The 23,335-nt window shown below is 39.3% G+C and overlaps 1 protein-coding gene across 1 annotated transcript in view; it reads right to left on the bottom strand.

Annotated features, from left to right (window-relative positions):
- The window catches only part of LOC110174021 (protein sidekick-1-like), a 260,668-nt gene that overhangs the window by 135,785 nt on the left and 101,548 nt on the right, over positions 1-23,335 (bottom strand). The window contains 5 exon segments of the mRNA XM_020940057.2: positions 3,818-3,985; positions 6,505-6,621; positions 9,073-9,267; positions 16,874-16,957; positions 17,954-18,129. Coding sequence (XP_020795716.2) covers positions 3,818-3,985; positions 6,505-6,621; positions 9,073-9,267; positions 16,874-16,957; positions 17,954-18,129 — 740 coding nt within the window.

The following is a 23,335-nucleotide window of genomic DNA, read 5'->3' as shown; positions in this document are numbered from 1 at the left end:
TGCCAGATCTGGTTCGAGCTCTGAATATTTAAGTAAGTAAGATCCGGGCCTGGCTAGTACTCGGACGGGAGACCGCTGGGAATACCTTGCAGCCACAGTGGGATACCTGGTTCATCTAAACGAGAACTAACCCAGGTCAGAAACAGAACCACACAAATCCTAGAAACTTTCTGAAACTGACTGATCACCACTGTGCTGTTACACTGCGTAAGGTGGGTGTCTTGCTCAATGACACATTAGCACTATGCTGTAGTTGGACCTGCATTTCTACATAAAACAAGATATCTTGAATTCAAAAACCAGTGTACTTCATATTACAGGCATTACATTTTTTTGTTTTTGTTTTTTTTAGTTTGGTCTCTGAGCATATAAGCTTTCATATGGAAACTAAACTGTCCACTCTGCACCGAAAAATCTTCTAATATTTAATTCAGTCGATTTGCCGCCATAGAGTTATATATATGGCACATTATAATTTCAAAGGTCATTTTCTGAAAATGCCTTTTTCATTTCACAGGGACAGGGATCATCTTGTAAGTAGCACTTATATTCTAGGGATGTAACGATATCCAAGTCTCATGATACGACAGCAAAGCAAAGCAAAAGCAAAGAGACTTTTAATTCGATATATTGTGATGGTCCACGATGTATTTGTGAGAACTTTGACGATATGATGTCATGATATTTTTCGGTTATTGTTACATCCCTACTACATTCACCAAAATTTCCAATCTTATTTAGCAGGATTTGGATGAAACATACAGAAGGATTTTCTTACATCTGTTTTGAAGTTTTAACTCCAAGAATGAGACGAAATTTGAATGTTTAGGTAAATCTTCAGTCAGATCTAAAATCTCCTCTAGAAATTTTTAGAGTCAGCGAAATGAAGCATGTAATTTTAAAAATGTCCTGAGAATTGACCATTTTTGTTATTTTCACACATGAAATGTCTTATTTTTATTTTAAAACATTACATGATGAAAATTTGATAATCCATTTCTTTCTTACATTTATGTAAGTAAACCACAGGGGAACTTTCCAAATGATATCTCAAAATTTAAGATTTTCTCCTATTCACTTGTAGTGTCTTGCCTTGAATTATTGCACATTTTGTGTCTATATTGCACTTGTCAGTACTTCACATGTATATTGTACAAAATAACTTCTATATACACTAAAGCGCAATATGACAAACCTGAACACGTCACTATGGTTCCTTTAAATATTTGCACTTATGTAGTACAAAATTTATATATTGCACTTGGGAGTACTTCAGAATTACTAGCTTTATATTGCACTTCCATGTAGTACACAATTACTTCACTACTAAAGCGCAATATATACTATATTTCCTTTAAATAAATGTACTACATGGAAGTGCAATATAAAGCTAGTAATTCTGAAGTACTCCCAAGTGCAATATATAAAAATGTACAAATATTTAAAGGAACCATAGTGAAGTGTTCTGGTTTGTTGTATTGCGCTTGGGAGTACTTCAGAATTACTAGCTTTATATTGCACTTCCATGTAGTACACAATTACTTCACTACTAAAGCGCAATATATACTATATTTCCTTTAAATAAGTGCACTTTTTAATATATATATTGCACTTATGAGTACTTGCCAATGACTAGCTTTATATTGCACTTCTATGTAGTATTAAATTACTTCTATACTAAAGTGCAATACAACAAACCAGCACACTTCACATTATGTGTCCTTTAAAATAGTATTCTTTTTAATATTCTTTTTAATATATTACACAGAACTTTACAATGACCAGCTTTATATTGCACTTCCATGTAGTACAAAATTACTTCTATTCTAAAGTGCAATACAACAAACTAGTGCACTTCACAATATGTCTCCTTTAAATGACTACACATTTGGTTTATATATTGCACTTATGAGTACCACTAAACATCTGGCTTTACAAATAGCCACATAATGCCCAGTAAGTACTCGGCTTCCACTGGCTAAATTTCCACCGCTTTGTATTGCTTAAGCGCTGTCTATTTTCAAAGACGGAGAAGTGCAGTACACAGAGGAGGCTGGTGTACGCTCTGTGCTGACTAAGCCATATTAAAGGGGCCCCGTGTTCCAATTAGGCCCGTGTGATATTCTATTAAGATATTGATAGGATCGTAAAATGAAAGGACAGAAATGCTCGGTTAGGCCTTTTAATCACTGTAGGGGTTAGATAAGGTATGGTGGGGGGAGTGGAGTAGGTGAAAGTTTTAATAAGGATAATAATATGCCCTAAAACGAGTGTTGCTCCAATACAATATTTTCAGGATCTGATACGATAACGATACTTGGCCTTAGTGTACTTGCCGATACTGTCACCAGTCGGATACCACATAGTGTGAAAAAGTAGGTTAAGTTAGGTTAGGTTGCCTTATTCATACCCGTAGGTAAATTTCTTTCGCAAATTTGAGAGGCCGGTCCCACACTTCACTCATCCACATCATCACCAAAAAACACATATAAAACACAGTTACAAAATAAAGTGTTACAGGGCTCCAGTGCAGAATGGTTTGTTCCATCAACAATTAGTTAAATTCATCCATCACGCTTCACTAAAATCACAATAAATATTAAACATATAAAAAACACACGATTTTTTCCAAGACAAACATACTAAAATTCATAGATAAATAGATTATAAGAATGATAGTGGCTGGAATGAAGCTCCTTTTAAAATGGTTTGTTCTACATTTTGGGATTAAAAGCTTCTGACCAGAGGGAAGCAGTTGAAACCTGAATTTAGTGGATGTTGCACGTCTTTTATAATCCTCTGGGACATCCTCTGTAACTGTCTTGAGTACAGAGAGTCCAGGCGGCTCTGAGGATGGACAATCTCCTCACTCGCCCATTTAACCAACTGATTCAGAGAGTTCTTGTTTTTAGCAGAGACGCTCCCAAACCATGAGACCAATGAAAACGTTAAAACTGATTCCATAAACGTTTTATAGAACAGCGTCATCGTGGTTCTGTCTACATGATAAAAGGACAATTTCCTCAGACAATGAAGGCGCTGGTGCCTCTTTTACGCACAGCAGTACAACTATCGTCAAAGCTGAAATTTGAATCAATGACTGAAGGCCGTCACGCACAACAAGATTTTTTGATCTTGAACGATTTTTAAACGTGCGACACAAGGTGCACCCCGCAGACACAAGGAGAATCTTCAAACGCAAAGACATGGCCGCGGACCACAGGCTACAGAGTTGTGAGCGCACCTCGTGTCAGCTGTTTCCTGTCGACTCACTTTTATGTTTATATGATGAGGGTCTGAACAAAAGATGCAAAAGCAGCGTCGCATCTTCACTTTTTATTCTCCAGCTTCACCTCGATCCTTGTACTGTGTGGATGTAAAGAGACACATGTGGAACTACTCTTGCCTTTTTACTTTTAAAGAACGCTTCAAACTAGATTAACAGCACAGTTTTGTGGACTGGGTGTTATTATTTGTGGAGGAAATATTCAATGGGTAATAGGGGCGAGATGCTGCATTTTACTTTACAACTTTACGAGAGGTGAGTAATAAAGTCACCTCATTATTTTTGCTATTTTCCTGCATTTGTATCTTCCACCTCTGTGTCCACTCACTCCGTCCGCTTCTGACGCTGTTTTATTTGCTGTTACTGTAGAGCTGCTGATGTTTGGTGGTGACAGACTCACACAGACACAAATCGCAGCCTAAATCTGGCAAATTCTAGAGTAATGTGTGGTGGCCTTAACGATACTCAATGAAATTAAATTAGATTTAACAAGTTGAAATGAAACCATAGAACTCTGTATTATGTTCTTACTGAGCACGGTGAGGGTGGCCGAGGAGTTGATGGTCCCTTCGGCGTTGGAGGCCAAGCATGTGTACTCTCCAGTATCCTGCGAGCTGATTGGCTCGATCTGCAGAGAGCCCGATTGGAGGAGACTGAAGCGCGGGATCTGCACCGAACCGCTAGCAAGCACCTGGGTTCCTGCAAAGACAAACGATGAGATATTAACCATGACCTACCCAACCAACACACTGTATACTGTATATTTGGTACGCATGCAAGTTCAGTGTTTACACAAGATGCACTCAATATTCAAGTTATTAAAGGTTGTATAGAGGATTTTTTTAAGGGAAAAGAAATACAGCGACCATCCTTTTTCAAATGTTGTGCATGCGTGACACCACCTTCCTCCTCCACCGCTCCCTCAGTAGAAACGCCTCCTTCCGCCTCCTTAATCTAGAAATGTTCAGAATTACTGTTGAAGTGACCTGTCTAGAAATAATTTAGCGACCGACACATCAGTTTTTAGACCCTTTGTCTGCTTCATTCGCACCATCACTGGAATCTGAGATCTCCAAGAATCACCTCAGTTTGTCTTCGCTCCTTTCCCCCTTCTCTTCTTCTTTCAACGACCTCAATAACGGACTTTGTTTTGTGGCGAACTGGTCGTGGATCCTCGTCCACCATCTCAACAAATTCTGTGCAAACTGCGAGGAAGAGACAGTTTTAAAAAGCCTCTAAGAATCGCTGCATAAACGACATAATCCCCGCGCGCCGGCGAGTCAGTTACACTAGAAACATAGAGAGTTTGACTGACAACCTAACAGCCAATAGAAAATGAGGTAGCCTTGTTTTCTATTGGCTGATGTTTATCTGGCCTCACTACGTCCACAGCTGATAGATTTTGATTCTTTTTTTTTTTGGTCATCATAATTACAAGGCTGCTGCATCTCTGTAATGGTGTTAAACTTTCACTGACAATTTGAAACTAAAAAAAAATAATCCTCATACAACCTTTAAAACAACTTGACAATAAAAACAGGTCCAAATGCAGAAGTGATAGAACTGATGGATTGTGATTTATGTTTTCATTCTTGAAAAATGTCTGACCCACAGTGAGGAGTGTTTGAATAATCACAAGTAAATGCAGCTCTGTGGGTGAGGATTAGCCAGGCTGGCATCACCTAGTGTCTCCGCTCAAGTTCATTTCTCTCCAGCAACTAGAACAGGAATCAGAATACACTAGACCAGGGGTGGGCAAACTACGGCTCGGGGACCATATGCAGCCCTTTAATCTTTTTAGTCCAGGCCCGACGAACTTGAATAATAATAATAATACACATTTTTTGTGTTTTAATGCTTTGTAATGATTTTCACTTATGGGATATTTCAATAACATGGGTTTTCTACATATCCCACTATTATTTTTTTTTTCTCTTATGAGGTGGATTACCAAAAAACTCCATCCATCTGCTCCTGGTTCGACCCTTCAGTCAGATTTTAGAACCCCTTTTGGCCCACAAGTCAAAAAGTTTGCCCACTCCTGCACTAGACTGCAAAAAACCCGGAAGTGCAAGTTCGGGCACCAGTCAATCAACGAAGAGCCAGACATTCTGTATTGGTAACGATTCCTGAGATCGAGGATTTAAAGCCGGAACAAAGAGAATGTTTGGTGAATTTTATCAAGGGGAAAGACGTTATTGCCCTTCTTCCTACGGGATTTGGGAAAAGCTTAATATACCAGTTTAACCTGTTAGCGGTGCATTACATACCAAACATACCTGCCTACTGTCGAGCGAACGAATTCTAACGCTGCGAGGTCAGACGGTTTCCACGACGTGAAACCGGCTGTTGAATCAGGATCGGTGAGGATAGGGGATAGGCAAAATTTTCTGAGAATTCAAGATTCAAACACAATACAACTCTGAGCACTTTAATAATATAGTCAAACATGGTTAAAAGCTCAAGTTGATTTTACAAAATAAGTCAGGTCATCACCCAATCGAGCTTTTGCTTTGCTTTGCTCCGTGAGCTCGAGGTCCCATCTCTCTCTCTCTCAAGTCCAAGATTATGTCCTGGTTTAGACCTTGTTCAGACCTTGTTCAGATCTGGTTCAGTCCTGGTTCAGTCCTGGTTTAGTCTTGGTTCAGTCCTCGTTTAGTCCTGGTTCAGTCCTGGTCCAGTCCGTATGAGGTGCAAAAGTCCGACATCACAGTTTATGTCACTGAAATGGGAAACTTATCTGTTTTTTTTCCCCCCAATATTCATTTAAAAACAAAAAACTGAAAAAAATTAATCATTATCAATTTTTTCATTTTGGTTTTGGAATAAACAAATGACACACGGATTAGTTTCATTCACGGGTTGCGCACTGACTGTGTGCTGCGAAGGTGGAGTGACTTAGCACAGTGAAATTAAACTTATGTTATATTAATGCATAGTTTTTGACGAATACAGCTTTTTCAAAACAATAAAAGGCAACACGGTGATCGAAATATGTTTTGTGCGAGTTTTAAATAAAGAAAATGAGAAGTATACAGAAGTTGGCAATTCATATTTTAAATTCAAGCGATTTTATTTGAGTTTTTGAACAAGAGAACATGGTTAAAAGCTCAAGTTGATTTTACAAAATAAGTCCTTGTTAAATAAACCAGAATGACTAGTATATAGAAATGTAAGGCGAACACAGACGTCTTGTTGTAAAGACAGTAGTTGAGTACCTCTCTTCCACGTGATGGCCGGTCTGGGGGCCCCGCTGCACTGACAGTGGAATACAGCGGTCTGTCCCTCCGTCACTGTCTGGTCCACTGGAGGCTTAGAGAACACAGGAGCCAAACCTGGACACAAACACAAGAACAAGTTTACATTCAGTCAAGAATGTCTGAATTATGTTGATGTTCCATTCGGTGATTCCTGATACACAGAGAAATTGCAGTCAGGACTTCCGAGATTTATGCCGTGTTCCAGGGACCTGAGAGACCAATTATTTCTCATTTGAGGGTTACGAGTTCCAACTTCAGAGCGTTATAGCTAATCTATCTATTAAAGCTAGGAATATCTGTGTGCAGTCTGTGTCCGTGTGCAGTGGTGTAGTGGGGATTTTTTAAGTGAGGTACAGTGCACTCTTTCAGACGACAGCCCAGTAAAAATCAGTCATATTTTATGTTCTTATTTTTACTCAAAATGATGCGTAATCATGTTTTTAACATTAACACCATTCATAATCACCTACAGAACATAAATCATAGACTACACATGTGCCCAGGACTGAACTAGAACTGAACCAGGATTGAACCAGGACTAAACCAGGTCTAAACCAGCACTAAACCAGGTCTAAACCAGGACTAATCCAGATCTAAACCAGGACTAAACCAGATCTAAACCAGGACAAAACCAGGTCTAAACCAGGACTAAACCAGACCTAAACCAGGACTAAACCAGGTCTAAACCAGGAATAACCAGACCTAAACCAGGACTAAACCAGATCTAAACCAGGACTAAACCAGGTTAAAACCAGGACTAATCTTGAACTTGAAAGAGAGAGAACCCTGAGCCCGTGGAGCAGGGTGTGCACAAAACGAGATCGGGCAATGGCTGAGCTTTGTCCTGTGGGGCGTGGAGCTCTGTGCCGCTCCTTTCTCCTGTGGTCACCTGACGGTCTACTCTCTCTCTACCTCTGGGCCCGTCCCAACACTCAATACTGGTTCAGTCCTGGTTTAGTTCTGGTTTAGTCCTGGTTGTTTTCATCGTTGCCAGTAGTTACGGTTTGACATTTAAGTTGTAGCTATTTTATATTAGTTTTAGGCGTACTCCCACATACCACGCCCACTCCACCCCTGTCTGTGAGTCCTCCTGTTGGTTTGTTTGTCTCTTCCACGCAAAACTCTCAAAACACTCATATGACCTACTACTACTACTACAGCTGCTACTACTACTACTACTTCTACAGCTGCTACTACTATTACTACTACTTCTACAGCTACTACTACTACTACTTCTACAGCTGCTACTACTATTACTACTACTTCTACAGCTACTACTTCTACTACTACTTCTACAGCTGCTTACTACTACTACTACTACTACTACTACTACTACTACTTCTACAGCTGCTACTACTACTATTACTACTGCTACTGCTACTACTTCTACTACTACAGCTGCTACTACTATTACTACTACTTCTTACAGCTACTACTACTACTACTTCTACAGCTGCTACTACTACTACTACTACTACTACTTCTACTAGCTATACTACTACTTACTACTGCTACAGCTGCTACTACTACTACTACTACTGCTACTACTACTACTACTATTACAGCTGCTACTACTACTACTACTACTACTACTACTACTACTACTACTTCTACAGCTGCTACTACTACTACTACTACTACTACTACTACTACTACTACTACTACTACTACTACTACTACTACTTCTACAGCTGCTACTACTACTATTACTACTGCTACAGCTGCTACTACTTCTACTACTACTTCTACAGCTGCTACTTACTACTATTACTACTTACAGCTGCTACTACTACTACTACTACTTCTACAGCTGCTACTACTACTACTACTACTACTACTACTACTACTACTACTACTACTACTTCTACAGCTGCTACTACTACTACTACTACTAGCTGCTACTACTACTACTACTACTACTACTACTACTACTACTACTACTACTACTTCTACTACTACTACTACTACTACTACTACTACTACTACTAATTCTACAGCTGCTACTACTACTGCTACTAATGCTACAGCTGTTACTACTACTACTACAACTACTACTACTACTACTTACTACAAGTTTTCCACAATATTTTTTCATGTCAAAAGTGGGAAAAGTTACGAGTTACCCGGAAAGCACTCATATGTATTTGTTTTGAAAAAAAGACCAGAATTAATGTTATATAAATCCAGTTTTCTAAGGACAGTTGCCATTTTTAGACTTACTTAAACTTAGACAAACTTTACTGATCCACAAGGGAAAATATTTGGACATTTTCATTGTAAAATAGAAAAACAACAGCAGATGCATCAGCCAAAAAGAGTAAAGTCAACAGAAAACTCGTGGTGGCTCACTGCTTTTAGTATTTTTATGTAAATACTGAGCAGTAAACACTAAACTCAAGTAGTTAGCAACTTAAAATCTCTCTTTATGAATCAGAAGTAGTAGTAGTAGTAGTAATAGTAGTAGTCCAGAATACATTGAAACTACATAAATCACATGTACAATACAAAATAACAGTTTGGACTCACTGGACACGAGGAGTTGCGTGTAGGCCTGTGTCTCTCCGGCAGCGTTGCGGGCGATGCACTGGAACACCCCGCCGTCTCCGGGCTGCACCCTCCTCACCGTCAGCCCTGTCGCCATGGTGACCTTGTACCGCGGGTTAGCGAGTTTGGACAGGGGTACCGTGTCTTTGAACCACTCCATCCTGGGCTGCGGTATGCCTGAAGGTACACAAAACACAACAGTGTACAGTCCTGTTAGGTTTGTGCTTGTGTAACTGGTGAAAGTACTACAGTATATCATGTAAAAAAGTAGGGTTGTCATAAGTATGTCAGTGTAAGTCACATTCACAAGACAGAAGTGAAGTTTTAGAATGATCTTGAGCTGTATCAGAACAAGTATAAGAGCACAGAGACTAGTATACACCTATGGACTACTGTGGAACCTACCTGGACCACTGAGAGACTACACAGATATAATTACGCATGTTAATGAGGAGAAAATTCAGTTTGTCGACTGGACAAAAGTTACTTTGGTTGAAGACGTTTTGCAGCTCATCCAAGCTGCTTCTTGGATGAACTGAAGAAGCAGCTTGGATGAGCTGCGAAACGTCTTCAACCAAACTAACTTTTGTCCAGTCGACAAACTGAATTTTCTCCTCATGGATTCTACCTGGACGACTGAGGAATTCTTCATACGCATGTTAATATAAACGAAAGTACCTTATTTTTCGGACTATAAAGTTCACCGGATTATGAGGCGCAATATCAATAATGTTGAATTCTCTCGTCTATTTTCATCCATAAAATGCACCAGGTTATAAGGAGAATTAAGCGAAATAAATGGACTGATCTTTTCATGATCCATCGGCAGATCATGGTGTAACTCGCCTGGCATCGCCTCCTTGTATTGGTGAATGTGCATTATGAATGTGAATGTGGGTGGATCATTTAAGTTTGTGTTTGTAATTTCCTACGAGGACGACTCAAATATACATCAAGTAATAATGTGTTTAATGCAGCTTTGAGCACATTTGTTTACGTTTTACAGAAACGAAACTTAAAACCACATGGCTCATTTGCATAAACTATAAGCGCTGAAAAAAACAGCTTGCTCCTTGTGTGCTTGTGTTGGATTTACTCTTCGAGACTCCTGACTATAGTAGCCATAATGCTCTGACAATCCATCAAGCGGTGCGGCTTCGTAGCTTTCCAAAGTCGTACTAAAACATTTTAACAGATTTTTGAGTGCCGTGTATCACATAAAATCGGTTCGAGGTCAGTATGCACAACCAGAAATAATACATAAGGTGCACTATTGATTTTTGAGAAAATTAGAGGATTTTAAGTGACCCTTATAGCCTGAAAAATATGGTAATATTATTTAAAATTGAAAATTACATTCAATTGTCTAAAGAAAGAGTGTATTTTTATTATATCGTGGTATCGGAATCAGTTTTGAGTATCAAGTCTATTTCTTAGTATCAAAATTGAGTTTGAAATATTAGTATTGTGGCAACACTAGGAACAAAAAGGTTCTCTATCTTGATTTAAAGGCAGTCTGAAAAACATGAAAAACAGAACTTTTTTTTTTTTTTATATTTGCTCAGGTGTTGCCACAGTGAACCAGATGCAAGATGATTTGTTAAAATTTTGATGCCAGATGCTCACTTTCACCAGCCCTTTTGTTGTGGGGAAAACCTTTACCAACTGTGACTTTTGCCTTTTCTGTGAAAGAAAAGAATTTCTTTGAAATCCTGAGCAGATATATGTTTCTTTTTTTCAGTTTTTTTTTTCTTTTTCTACAATGTTATAATGTTGTTCCATCATCAAAAACATACATGAAGAGATTGTAGATGCCATTCTCACAGCCCATATGACAACCCCCCAAAACTGTTTAACTAAAGAATGGAAAAACGGATAATGGCCGTTTCCCGTTTCCATGACTTAAACTGCGATTCCAGACTTTTGCGCTAAATACACACTGAACCAGGACTGAACCAGGACTAAAAGAGGACTAAACCAGGAGGAGGACTGTTGGGACAGGCCCAGAGGTGCACCCACGAAGACCATCGGGTGACCTCAGGTGTCAAACAGGCCATCAACCAATCGAGCTTTTGCTTTGCTTTGCTCCGCGAGCTCGAGGTCCCATCTCTCTCGCTCTCAAGTCCAAGATTGTCCTGGTTTAGACCTTGTTCAGTCCTGGTTTAGTCCTGGTTTAGTCCTGGTTTAGTCCTGGTTTAGACCTGGTTCAGTCCTGGTTCAGACCTGGGATCAGTCCTGGTTTAGACCTGGTTCAGTCCTGGTTCAGACCTGGGATCAGTCCTGGTTTAGACCTGGTTCAGTCCTGGTTCAGTCCTGGTTCAGACCTGGGATCAGTCCTGGTTTAGTCCTGGGATCAGTCCTGGTTTAGTCCTGGGATCAGTCCTGGTTTAGTCCTGGGATCAGTCCTGGTTTAGTCCTGGGATCAGGTCTGGTTTAGTACCGGTTTAGTCCTGGGATCAGTCTCGGTTTAGTCCTGGTTTAGTTCTGGTTCAGTCCTGGTTCAGTCCAGGTGTGCTCAAAAGTTCAGCATCACAGTTTATGTCACGGAAACAGGAAACAGCCGTTATCTGTTTTTGTTTGTTTTGTTTGTTTGTTTGTTTTTTCCATTATTCATTTAAACCCCAAAAAACTGAAAAAAATTCTCATTATCCATTTTTTCATTTCGGTTAGGGGACAAATAATGAAGAAAACAGTTATTTTTTTCATTTTCTTATTTTTGGTTTTATATTGAAAAACTAAACAAGGAATGATACACAGACTATTTTCATTCGCTGTGAAAGGGGAGTGACTTAGCACAGTGAAATTAAACTCATGTTATGTTAATGCATAGTTTTCGACAAATACAGCTTTTTCAAAACAATAAAAGGCAACATCTTGATCGAAATATGTTTTCTGGTAGTTTTAAATAAAGAAAATGAGAAGTATACAGAAGTTGGCAATTCATATTTTAAATTCAAGCGATTTTATTTGAGTTTTTGAACAAGAGAAAGTGCCACACACTCACTTTGGACCTGGCATTCTTCTCCATTAAGCACGTCTTATAAATATGCATGTGGCCATAATGAGTATTAATAATATATAGATCGGAGGTGTAGGTGGGTAAGGGTGCCAGCAGGGGCCAAAAAACACTCTGAATAAAACATGCGCTAACCCGTCTGTCTTCTCTCACTGTTCTGGAGATCCATATCCAAAAGTTTTCTGTTTACTACTGTCACGCAGAGTTTATGAAATGTTAATAGAACATTTTGAAACACAAACAGAACAGTTATTGGAATCTACCTCTCAACACAACTCACATATTATTAAGTTTTCCTGTCACCGCTAAGCTTCTGTCCAAAAGAAAAGGTGTTTGAATTTTGGCTGTAATAAAATCTCGTAATATAGAGATGACAGTATAAGAGGAAATGTATTAATGCCGCTTTATGATGGTAGATTCTCCTTCAACTCATGAAATTGTAGTAAAGTTTTGTTGTAACTTTTCTGCTGGGGAGGTCTGCCACCTGCTTTTTTATTGCTTTGTCTGGAATGTTCCACAGTATGGCATTAAGATGATCCGTCTTGCATTGATTTAAAGGCCCTGTGTCCAATTTGTACCATAGACAAAGAAGTGGACTAAGTGAGTGTGATGTCATCCACGGCGTTCAGCTCCAGTCCAATGAAGGTGACAATAACAAACTATAAGTCACACTTTTTTTCATAGTTTGGGGGGTCCTGCGACTTAGGCTACGTTCAGACTGCAGGACTTAATGCTCAATTCGGATTTTTTTTGTGAAATCCGATGTTTTTGCGAGGTCGTTCACATTTCCAATTAAATGCGACTTGTATGTGATCTCCAGTGTGAACATTAAACGGTCCAAAAGTGTCCCGCATGTGCACTGGAGACACGATGACGTCAACCGCAGCGAGCGTGCTCTGTGTTTACGGAAGTTGTCCAAACATGGACGCAGCATTGAGCACCTGGAGATTTTAAAGTTCCTCTCGTACCGGAGCCAGAACATGAACAACTTACTTGTTTTAAGGAGGAAACTGAGAAGGAGAAGGACGAGGTTTTTGGTCGTGGCGTTTTCTGAAGCAGTCCGTTGAAAGGAATGTGTGGATGCGGAGACGTACCCAAGAGTGGCGGGATAGTGATGTGCTTCGCTTCAGTGACACGGAGTTCATTAACAATTTCTGTATGACGAGAAGAACGTGTGTGTACATTTGTCGCTTGTTGATAACATGTAAATTGGATGAATGCGCCTTGGCCGTTCAGACTGAAGTTGCATGTCAAAAGATTGGATATGACCACAAAAGATCAGACAGGAGCACATATCCAAGTGGCCTGGGTCGCATTTGAAAAAATCGGATCTATGTCGTTCAGACTGTCATTAAAAGATCAGGTACAGGTCACATAGGGGCCACAAAAATCGGATTTGGGTCACTTCAGGCTGCAGTCTGAACGTAGCCTTATACTCCGGTGCGACTTATAAATATTAAAATGTTCACACTGACAGCTGTGAGAGGCTTCTAGTCTTGTGTGTCAGTATCTGCTGCTCCTGTTCCTCCTGTACCACTGTCACTTGGCTCTACTGCGCATGTCTCCTGCAGAAAGAGCCTCTGTCCTGTCTGTATCATGTCAGTCGATCACACCATTACTTCTTAAAATTTAAACAAACTTATAAAGACAAACGAGAAGACTGAACGCAAAAAGAAAATATTTTTTTGCAGATTACAAGCTGCAAGTTGTGAAATTTGCAGCCGAAAACGATAATCGAGCAGCAAAAAAAAAGTTTGGAGTGAGCGAGAAACTTGTGACACCAGGAGGATGCACCATGAAACTTTCCTGAAGTCACTGGATGGATGGACAAAGCCTGGACTTCAGTGACACTGAAACCATCCTGTCGGGAGATTCAGAAAGACGAGAATAATTCTAACTGGAACTGATGCTGAGTCTGACGACAGCGACACAAAAGAGGAAACGACGCTCTGTTTACCTTCGGAGGTCGTGGAGTTGCTCAGAAGTGACACCGAAGATGAAGAATTGAATGGATTTAGTGATTTGGAGTGAGATGGAGAGTTTGGTAAACTTGTTCTGTTGTTTATGTTATAGTTTATCTGAAGAACTGTTCATATGTGACGTTAACAGTCTGTTGTTCTGTTCTATTGTTATTACTAGAACTTGACTTTCAAGATGAAATGTTGGTTCCTGGTCTCTTGATTTTATAAAATAAATTTCATCCCAAAAGTGCAACTTATATATGTTTTTTCTTCTTCATTATGCATTCTTTGGCTGGTGCGACTTGTACTCCGGAGCGACTTATAGTCAGAAAAATACACTAGTAGTAGTCAAATTTGGAGTCAAGTTTCATATTAGAAATTGAATTACAGACAACATAGCGAAATAACGTAGAGCGGGTTAATACGAACATTTTATGACCAAAACGAGGAGAAAAACAGCAGCAGTTACAGAGAGAGCAACAATGTTTTTTAATACAAAGTGAGTCTATGGACCCAGGAGTGCGCCCCATGCTCACTTCCTATTTGGAAAGTGTTTTATATTTACAGTCTATGATTTCAATCCAATTTTCTCCCATGCATTTCAATTGAGTTTACTTTATTTCAGTCACACAATGCTTAACATTAACATTTTCAAAACAATAACAACACATTGTCTTTGTGACAGTGACTGAAAAGGCTCAGGCAGACACAAAGCTTATCAACGCCTGCCTAATTTATATGCTACAAGCTCTTTTCTCTTTGCAAAACAATATCATGAAAAGAAGAGAGTAAAAGAGAAAGAAAGTTATATGAGCTTCATTTACAGCCATAGAAAAAGAAAAAAAAGAAAAACCTAAACTACACAATTTTGTTTCTGAGATGAGCGCTGTTCCACAATTGAACTCAGCAAAGGAAATGCATCTACTTCCAATTTATTGCTAAGTAAATTTGCATCTATTAAGTAAATCATATTTGCTCTCAGAAATTGAAAAGAACCTTTGAATACAGTCAGGAAATATCTTTGTTTTTGCTTTTTCCTATTTGAACAACATTTCTTTTTCGGTACAGATTTATTGTACACGCAGCTCTTGAGATTATAATAAGTCTCTTGCATGCGGGCTGTAGCTTATCATCAGTGTTGGGAAGGTTACTTTTAAAATGTATTCCCCTACAGATTACAGATTACATACCTCAAAATGTAGTTTGTAACAGAATCCATTAAATTACTTAGAGTGAGTAACGTAATCTGAATACTTTGGATTACTTCATTTGTTGCAGAGAAGCAAAGACGAGGATATCGTAACATAACAACATAACGTAAGATGTTTTGTCTGCTAAAAGAAAATAAAAACCCTAGTCTTTACTTAACCGTATTAAAAATATTATTGATAGAAGACGAGGAGACACGTCCACGCAGCTTTAGTCCTGTTAAATCCTGTTTTAGTCCTGGTTTTAGACCTGGTTTAGACCTGGTTTTAGTCCTGGTTTAGATCTAGTTTAGATCTAGTTTAGACCTGGTTTAAGACCTGGTTTAGATCTAGTTTAGATCTAGTTTAGACCTGGTTTTAGTCCTGGTTTAGATCTAGATTAGACCTGGTTTTAGTCCTGGTTTAGACCTGGTTTAGACCTGGTTTAGATCTAGTTTTAGTCCTGGTTTAGATCTAGTTTAGGTCTAGTTTAGACCTGGTTTTAGACCTGGTTTAGATCTAGTTTAGATCTAGTTTAGACCTGGTTTTAGTCCTGGTTTAGATCTAGTTTAGACCTGGTTTTAGTCCTGGTTTAGACCTGGTTTTAGACCTAGTTTAGATCTAGTTTAGACCTAGTTTTAGTCCTGGTTTAGACCTGGTTTAGATCTAGTTTAGACCTGGTTTTAGTCCTCATTTTGTCCAAGTTGTCCAAACATGGACACGAGCATTGAGCACCTGGAGATTTTAAAGTTCCTCTCGTACCGGAGCCAGAACATGAACAACTTACTTGTTTTAAGGAGGAGATTGAGAAGGAGAAGGACGAGGTTTTTGGCCGTGGTGTTTTTGTGGGCAGCGGCAGCGACGTCCGTTGAAAGGAAAGTGTGGATGTGGAGACGTAGCCAAGAGTGGTGAGTGGTGATGTGCTTCACTTCAGTGACACGGAGTTCATTAACAATTTTCACCTACTTCAGCGCAGAATAGTGACGTTTGTGGCTTGTTGATAACGTGTAGGTCGGATGGATGCGCTTTGGCCGTTCAGACTGAAGTCGCATGTCAAAAGATCAGATATGTATCGGTTTCAGGAGCACATATCCAAGTGGCCTGGGTCGCATTTGAAAAAATCGGATCTGTGTCGTTCAGACTGTCATTAAAAGATCAGATACAGGTCACATAGGGGCCAAAAAATCAGATTTGGGTCACTTCAGGCTGCAGTCTGAACGCAGCCTAAGTGCAGTTATTTCTCAAATAAATGGCAAATTACGCATCTTGGTCTGTGTAATTGCGCACGCCTTGTTATTTTTAATTGAATAATTTGGATAATTTCAGCACTGGAATTCTAAAAGGTAACTGGCTGTTAACTTAAAAAAAAAAAACAGAGAGGGGATTCTGAGCCTTGGAAATGTAGACAGACTAATAATAAAGAGTTACTCAAACATGTGTGAATGAAACAAAACACAACTCCAGGTCTGTTTTTGAGGAGGTAAAAACATTCTAACATGGACAAAAGCTCAAATGACATTCAGTCCATTTCGTATAATAAAGGACTTTTAATAGCAACTTATTGATCGTCTCTCCTCAATAAAAATGTATTTGTGGTGAACGTAAACCCCGCGCTTTACCTGTAGCCACACATGGGATCTCCACGCTCCTCTCCAGGTCTCCCACGGTCCTGCTCTTGGGCTGCATGGCCAGGGTAGGGGGCGCTAGAGAGACACAGCATAGACAGGTCAGGTAAACAGTGGACACGTGGGATTATGTATCGATTAACAACAAATATCATGTCATAAATAATAAAAGGTTGTACACATTACTGTATGTCACAGCAAAAAAATCCATATTGTACTTTAAATAATGTTAAATAAATAATCTGTGTAAAAAGTCATGTCATATGAATGTAAAGTTTGTTTTTTTGTTTTTTTTTATTTGTGTTTCATTCTAAAATAAAATAAATAATAAAAGGTCACATACATTTTGTCACAGCAGGCAAAAAATACAACCAAAAAACAAAAAACATATTGTACTTTAAATAATGTTAAATGAATATTTTGTGGAAAAAAGTCATATCATATGAATCTAAAGTTTTTTATTTTTATTATTATTTTTTTTATTTATTTAAATTCTAAAATCATGTTACAGCAAGCAAATAAATAAATAAATAAATAAAAATAAAAAAACATATTGTACTTTAAATAATGTTAAATGAATAATTTGTGGGAAAAAGTCATATCATATGAATCCAAAGTTTAGTTGTTTTTTTTTTTTTGTCTGAAACGTATCTCCTTTTGATATGAAATATAAATACTTAAATACATTCAATGCAGTAACATCACAGTGCTCTGCATGTATGTGTAGGGCATAATGTTGAGCAGTTATTATGGTAAAAAAATGCAAAATAGATTTAAACAATACAGTTTCAAGACCCTGTGATCAATACGAGAGTCCATAATCCTGTTTAGGTGTTTGATTTTCCACAAAAAAAGTGACAAAAACCAAAAAAACTGAAAAGCTGTTGGTTCGTCCTCTTGTATTTCAAGCTAAGTCAGTTCTTTATGGTGAGACTGTGTTAAAACAAAACTCAGATTAAAGTCTAACATGGGTAACAGAGCTTCAGACAGAGCAGTGCCTAGAGTTAACATGACTACAGAGAAAGTGGGTGACATCAGCTGTGAAGTGTGAGTAGAGGGTGTCAGTGGCCTCACCTATAACCGTGAGGTGTGCTCGGGCCTCCACGGGTCTGGTGGTGCTGTTGCTCAGGGCGGCCTCACAGATGTACATGCCCGAGTCGGCGGAGTCCGGAGCGGGCAGGAGCAGACGGGAGCCGCTGCCTATCCTCCGGCCGTCCCTCTTCCACGACAAAAGCAGGTTCTCCACCGGTCTGCAACCAAAAAACCACGGGGATTAATGTTGCTGTCATGGGGTCAAAGGGATCATGGTTACATTTTTCATGGTCACATTTTTATATAGCACATTTTCACCTTCTAAGCCAGGGGTGGGCTTTTTTTTTTTTTTTTCCATGAGGAAACATGAGAAACAGAAATTATTGCAGAGGGCCAAAATGCTTGACTCAATTCCGCATAATATTACCATATTTTTCACACTATAGATCACACACTTTTCATGGTTTGGGTGTTTCCTGCGACTTATAGTTCAGAGCGACTTATATATTAATTTTTCGCACTGAAGCTGCGAGAAGCTCAAGTCTTGTGTGTGAGTTTCTGCTGCTCCTGTTCCTCCTGTACCACTGTTACTTGGCTCTACTGCACATGTCTCCTGCAGAAAGAGTCTCTGTCCTGTCTGTATCATGTCACTCGATCGCACCATTACTTCTGCACCACTGAACATTTAACATTTAAACAAACTTATAAAGACGACTGAAGAAGGCTGAACACAAATACCCCTAAAAAGAAAATCATATTTTGCAGATTACAAGCTGCAAGTTGTGAAATCTGCAGCTGAAAACGGTAACTGAGCAGCAGAAAGAAAGTTTGGAGTGAGCAAGAAACTTGTGACACTGGGAGGATGCACCATGAAACTTTCCTGAAGTCACTGGATGGATGGACAAAGCCTGGACTTCAGTGACACTGAAACCATCCTGTCGGGATTCAGAAAGATTCAGAATAATTCTAACTGGAACTGATGCTGAGTCTGACGACAGCTACACAGAAGAGGAAGCGGCGCTCTGTTTACCTCTGGAGGTCACAGATTTACTCAGAAGTGACACCGAGCATGAAGAACTGAATGGATTTAGTGATTTGGAGTGAGATGGAGAGTTTGGTAAACTTGTTCAAAAATTGTAATGTTTGTTTTTAATGCAGTCAGTGGGGTCTTGCACCTTCCTACTGCTGGAGGTCCCCCGGTCCCAGTGCAAACAGTGGGGTGACCGTTCTTTTGCAGTGGCCGGTCCAAACCTCTGGAACTCTTTGCCCATGGACTTACGTTCCATCCCTGACCTGCCTCTTTTCAAAGCCAAACTTAAAATCTACTTATTTAGAACGGCTTTTAACACTTGGTGGCCCTGTGACACTTTCTTTATTTTAATGGTGTAATGTGCTTTGTTGACCTATTTCTATGATGTTTATTGTTTTTTTTAAACTTGTTTTAATGTTGTACAGCACTTTGGTTGTTGGAAGGTGCTATAGAAATAAAGTTTGATTGACTGATTGTTCTGTTGTTTATGTTATAGTTTATCTGAAGAACTGTTCATATGTGACATTAACAGTCTGTTGTTCGCTGTTCTAGTCTTATTATTAAAACTTGACTTTACAAATGAAATGCCAAGTTCTAGCCTCTGATTTTATATTAAAATTTCCCCCAAAAAGTGTGACTTATTTATGTCTTTTTCTTCTTCATTACACATTTTTTTGCTGTTGCAACTTATACTCCAGAGTGATTTATAGTCTGAAAAATACGATAATTGTATTTCTTTATAAAAAGCAGTTAACAGCATTGTTCTGACAAAGGTGGCAAGACTAGTAAGAGTTTATTTTATGACTAAATGAAAAAAGTGAGGCTGTCTTACAAAAAATGTAATAAAAAAAAATGTGTTCATGCATGAGGTAAAATTATGCTTTACATCCACTCACCCATTTACACACACATTCATACACCAGTGTACGAGACTATGGTGAGGGCTTAAGTGTCTTGCACAATGACACAACAACATATGGACAACAAGAACACTACAGTCACCCTTGCACTGGTAGGTTTTACATGGCAATTTAAACCTCTTCAGGCACGTTTATGATGACAAAACAACGGCACGACAGCATGTAGAAAGCTCAAAAAAAGCCCCTCTTTAACTAAAAAAACAAAATCTCGTCTCAAAGCGAATTTACTCAGATCGGCTTTTAACTCTCACTGTTTGACACTTTGTACATTTTGTCGTATTATTTCACAATTGATTGTGATGAATGCTTTTATACTGTCTTGATTTTATTGGAAAGCACTTTAGTCACCTCGAGCGTTGTGAAGGGCTCTATTAAATAAAGTTTAATTGACTGATCTGTGCCAGCGAGCATTATTTTCACATGACAGTTGATAGTTAGCTGCGTAGCTAACCAGAAAAGCCTGTCAGAGCGAGAGGCACGTTAGCCTCCGTACAACAAAACACACTTTCTTTTCTTATTTTACATCTTTTTACACTGAGTTTTGACCATATTATACAAACTTGAAGTACTTTGATTATCAAGTAAAACGTAAATTGTCTATCCACTGATTTCAGAAACCAACAAGAGGATGGTCTCCAGTCTATGTAATTCTATTCCACATAATGCCCTAAAAAGGATCTTAAAGGTTTATTAAATACAGGGTGCCATTTGTCCAAGAAGCAAATATAAAAATAAAATAAAAATAAAATTCCTACTAGGCTATTAAATAGTGTCACAAAAGCACCATGAGCATAACTCCTGCACTTCTCGGGCTTGGCACACAGCATATGTAAATATTAGCCAATAGCCAAGGAATCATCAGCTCAGTCAAATGTGTGAACCAAACTCTGGGTCCAAGCGACTTTACATTGAAGTCCCAGCAGAGATGGGGCCTGTGCGGGGCCGGTGCGGGGCCGGTGTGGGGCCTATCCGCAGGTCGTTGAGGCTGTGTGCAGCACGAGTGTCAAACAGACGTGGCTGTGGGGATGAGATGAAGAGATGATCATCTGTACAACATATGAGCTGCAAATGAATGAACTGTTCAGTCTTGGGACACAGTCAGTCCTTTAAGTGGACACAAATACAAGTCATTTTTTGTTGTCAGCTATGATAAAATTAGTAAAAGTGAGGTATTTTTTCAGCGATCCTATGAAATGTCAATTCTAAATAGGCTTAAAGAACCAGCTACTGTAATTAAACAGTAAATGACTTCATTCTGGAGCCTAACACAGGAGGAGAGGGTTACAGAAGCAGAGAGCATGGGCTCCAAGTTACAGCTGAGCTGTACAGTCTGATATTAGAAGATTGCTCACTGCTGAACCTGCTCCTTTTCCAAATCCTCACAGCATCACAGTATTCACACTTCACATTCTTGAGTGTGTGTATTGTGTGCGTCTTGTGTGTGTCTTGTGTCCTCTGTCTCTCCTCAGTGTGTGAGGTCCTGTTCTGTCAGGAGTCCACTGCTTCTCCATGTCCAGTGCTTTATATAAAGTGATCACTGTTTATTTAGTTTTTATTTTCATCATGATACTGATACAAGCCACATGTGAATCAAGCGCTGAAGCCTTAAACTCTTTCTACAGGCGTCCAGTCAAGCACAAATACAAGAAAAAGTAACCAATGACAGCACGTGTAGACAGTCTGTCCCTGACAGACAGTCAGAGCAATCAGAGTAGAGAACAGGACATCTACAGACATAAACTGTATCAACAAGTGGACTAAACGAGTGTGACATCACCCATCGTGCTCCGCTTCACTCCAATGAAGCTTGCAGTGCTAATGGTTACGGGGTGAATTTGGAGCCCGGCTCTATATTATTATATTAATGGGCAAAATTGAGAAACCCCCCCCCCCAAAAAAAAAAACTCCAGGATCATGTAGAGCGGGTTAATACGAGCATTTTAAAACCAAAATGACATGGCCACAATATTCCCATGTACTGTAAGTCATGTGCCCGCATGCAAACTTCCTATTTCAAAGCGCACAGTGCATTAGCTATGTCCATTTATATACAGTCTATGGCTGCAGACGAGCTGTGAGTATGGGTCTGTACAGAATACTGGTACTGTTAAAGCCACAAAGAGAGTGTACCGACCGCTCACTTAAAGCATGGACACAGACTCTACTGTTCATGCTGTTTTATCTCCCCAAGAGTAAAGCAAAGAGAAGGACAGGAAAAACAAACTCAGAGAGGGAGAGAGAGACAGCCACACCAGCAAATCACACCCTGATTAAATAAATGGTTTAATTGTACTATATAAGAATAATGGATTGAAATGTCATGTCCACATATTTTTAATATTTGACCACAATTTATTTCTGCATGAATCACTTTGGACACATACTCACGGAACCACAGTTATATTAGGCAACTAAGAAATAGTATTGTAGTATTTTGAATACAGCAATACTCTGACTGTGAAATATCCCTCCAGAAGAACATATTATGCATTCTATTCTATGTGGCTTTATTTTCCTTTAAACACACTTGAGATAAATGCTGTGGAACCTTTAATTTCTGCATAATGTTCACAAGGACAACTGCTCCACTTCTATCATTGACATTCTTCTGTGTTAAGCTATTATTATATAGTTATAATGAATTAATTTGTATAATTTGTACTTTTCAGATATTATCCGTTTCACAGAAAAGGTATGCTCTGCGCTTGTCATTGTTTCGGAAAGCTGCTCTTCTTCGTTTCTATGTAAAGCTCTTTCTTGGAAACATCGTCAGACTTGAATAGCCAATTTGCGTCAGACAGGTTCAGAGACAGACAGACTCTCCTGCCTCTATTGTCAAATCCCGGAAACATTAGGACAATAGGACTCCATTTTTTCTTGTAATAATGTCCGAATATGGTCGCAGTTGGTAGAGTGTTCGTCTTCTGATTCAAAAGGTTGACAGTTTGAATCCTGCTCTCGACATAAAAGGCAGTTGGTAGAGCGGACATATGCCCTGAATTACAGGTTGGCGATTCCAGGTACTTCCAGAATACTGACTTTTAAGTTCTTTTGCAAAGTGTTTTGAGTACTGTTTCCGGGCTATTAGGCACTCTGGATTATAAGGCGCACTGTCATTGAATGGTCTATCTTCAAACTTTTTTTACAAATAAACCGCCCCGGACTTTAAAGGAAACACAACAGTTGGATGGGTCAGTCAGACTTTGTTTGATGTGTTCACGGTGACTCTGGGGTTTGTTCAGTTGTGGCGTGTAGGGAGGGTGCTGTCTGGGACCACTGAATTGTCGGCGTGTTCGCAGTAACTTAGTTGTTCAGTTGTATCTAGAAGTGGCACATCGCACTCGTTTTTTCGGTTCATTCCTCCGTTCCGTTCCCTTGTCCTCGTGGAGTGATGAGTGTGTCTGTGGGTGTTTTTCACTGCGCGGTCGCTGTCTGCTCCGTGTGTGTTTGCGTGTGCTGAGGCTTTGTAGTTTA

Source organism: Boleophthalmus pectinirostris, unplaced genomic scaffold, assembly GCF_026225935.1.
Source record: "Boleophthalmus pectinirostris isolate CB_2022bp ecotype Guang Dong unplaced genomic scaffold, ASM2622593v1 HiC_scaffold_22, whole genome shotgun sequence".
Lineage (NCBI taxonomy): Eukaryota > Metazoa > Chordata > Actinopteri > Gobiiformes > Gobiidae > Boleophthalmus > Boleophthalmus pectinirostris.
Note: the sequence above shows the minus strand (reverse complement) of the source record. Positions and strands in the feature narration are given on the sequence as shown.